This window comes from Cebus imitator, unplaced genomic scaffold (genome assembly GCF_001604975.1).
Source record: "Cebus imitator isolate Cc_AM_T3 unplaced genomic scaffold, Cebus_imitator-1.0 Scaffold170, whole genome shotgun sequence".
In the NCBI taxonomy this organism is placed as follows: domain Eukaryota; kingdom Metazoa; phylum Chordata; class Mammalia; order Primates; family Cebidae; genus Cebus; species Cebus imitator.
Genome location: NW_016107485.1, coordinates 122,656 through 125,018, shown reverse-complemented (window position 1 = coordinate 125,018; position 2,363 = coordinate 122,656). Strand labels below are relative to the sequence as shown.

Sequence of the window (2,363 nt, the reverse complement as noted above, 5' to 3'; positions counted from 1 at the left end):
TCGCTCTGTCACCAGGCTGGAGTGCAGTGGCATGATCTCAGCTCATTGCAACCTCTGCCTCCTGGATTCAAGTGACTCTCCTGCCTCAGCCTCCCGAGTAGCTGGGATTTCAGGTGTGCACCACCACATCTGGCTGATTTTTGTATTTTGAGTGGAGTTGAGGTTTCACCATGTTGCTCAGGCTGGTTTCGAACTCCTGGCCTCAAGTGATCCACCCACCTTGGCCTCCCAAAGTGTTTAAAGGCATGAGTCACCACGCCCAGCCCCATTAAAATCTATACTGAGTATCCAGTGTTTGGCACAATGCCTGGGACACAGTATACACTTAGTACAACTGTATTAAATATTAACTTGAGCAAGCCCTTCTCCCTAGACTTCACTGTCCTCCTTTGAAAGGGGGAGGAGAATATATACGTGACCAAGAGAAACTTTAATTTTCTTTTGATTTCCCATACCTCAGGTAAATGAAACTCTTTCCTACCTCAGGGCCTTTACACTTGCCAATTTCTTTGCCTGAGATGAGTACAGTCTACCCAGTAGATGGGTAGCCCTTCTCTTCTCATTCTTTAGATTTCAGTTCAAACATCCCTTCCTCAGAGAAATCTTTCCTTAACATCTATCCTAATGTAAACCCTCCAGTTGCTATTATATCACCTGATGTATTTCCTTCATAGTACTTAGAATCTCAGGCTGGTCTTGAATTCCTGGCCTCAAGCAATCCTCCTGGTTCAGTCTCCCAAAGTGCTGGGATTACAGGTGTGAGCCACCACACCTGGCCTGAAATTGAACTATGTGTTATATTAAATGTTTAAGTCTACTGACTTTGAGTTGTTTCTCCTCACTCCAATAGCCTTCATTTTCCTGCAATTCTTCAGCACAAGTTCCAGCTTTCAAGGAAGAATTTTCTAACCTCTACAAAAGCAACCGTAATTTCCCTTTTCTAATTTCTTACAACAGAGTTTATATTACATAATCTACCCCCTTTGGTTTTAAGGTCATCCTACATTTATTTATTTATTTTATTGCATTTTAGGTTTTGGGGTACCTGTGAAGAACATGCAAGATTATTGCAAAGGTACACACATGGCAGTGTGATTTGCTGCCTTCCTCCCCTTCACCTATATCTGGCATTTCTCCCCATGCTCTCTCTCCCCAACTCCCCACCCCCCGCTGTCCCTCCCCTATTTCCCCCCAACAGACCCCAGTGCATAGTGCTCCCCTCCCTGTGTCCATGTGTTCTCATTGTTCAACACCCGCCTGAGTGAGAACATGCAGTGTTTGATTTTCTGCTCTTGTGTCAGTTTGCTGAGAATGATGGTTTCCAGGTTCATCCATGTCCCTACAAAGGACGTGAACTCATTGTTTTTGATGGCTGCATAATATTTCATGGTGTATATGTGCCACATTTTCCCTGTCCAGTCTATCATCGATGGGCATTTGAGTTGGTTCCAGGTCTTTGCTATTGTAAACAGTGCTACAATGAACATTCGTGTGCACGTGTCCTTAGAGTTTCACTCTTGTTGCCCAGGCTGGTGTGCAATGGCTTGCTCTTGGCTCACTGCAACCTCCGCCTCCTGGGTTCCAGCAATTTTCCTTCCTCAGCCTCCAAGTAGCTGGGATTACAGGCATGTGCCACCACACCTGGCTAATTTTTGTATTTTTAGTAGAGACAGAGTTTCTCCATGTTGGTCAGGACGGTCTCGAACTCCAGACCTCAGGTGATCCACTGCCTCAGCTCCCAGTGTGCTGGGATTACAGGTGTGAGCCACTGCACTCAGCCCCTACATTCTTATTTAATGTTTCTAATGAAGTTCATAATCATCAATTTGCTCCGAATCTTTTATTCAGTCACTCACTCAACAAACATTAATTGAGCACCTATACATGTGCCAGGAACAGTGGCTTAATTGTTTTTGCCAGGCACAGTGGCTCACTCCTGTAATCTCAGCACTTTGGGAGGCTGAGGCGGGCAAATCACCTGAGGTCAGGACTCAAGACCAGCCTGGCCAACATGGTAAAGCCCCATCTCTACTAAAAAAAAAAAAACAAAAAAAAGAATAATTGTTTTCTACCTCATTTATAACCCACAGGTTAGAAAACAATGATTATTGAATATATCTGCGGACGTTTATTAATATATGTATGTGTCTTCAATTAGTTCTGAAAGAGCTTTGAGGTTGAACTATTAGTCACAGGTTGAGTGAAAAACTGCAGAAATGGAATGATCTCCATGAGCCCTCCCATGAAGAATCCTGTCTTCTCTTCCAGATTCCATCTCCCAAAGCAAACCTGCTCCCCTTAGATGGACTTAATGATAGGGGCACCATTCAGGCGGGGCATGAATCACAGGATGCAATGGAAGA

General features: G+C 44.3%; 1 protein-coding gene across 1 annotated transcript in view; it reads right to left on the bottom strand.

The window, feature by feature from the left end:
- The window catches only part of RPGRIP1 (RPGR interacting protein 1), a 90,607-nt gene that overhangs the window by 16,357 nt on the left and 71,887 nt on the right, over positions 1 to 2,363 (bottom strand). Inside the window, exon 20 of the mRNA XM_037744282.1 lies at positions 823 to 869. Within this exon, the coding sequence (XP_037600210.1) occupies positions 823 to 869 (47 nt within the window). The remainder of the gene's footprint in view (positions 1 to 822; positions 870 to 2,363) is intronic.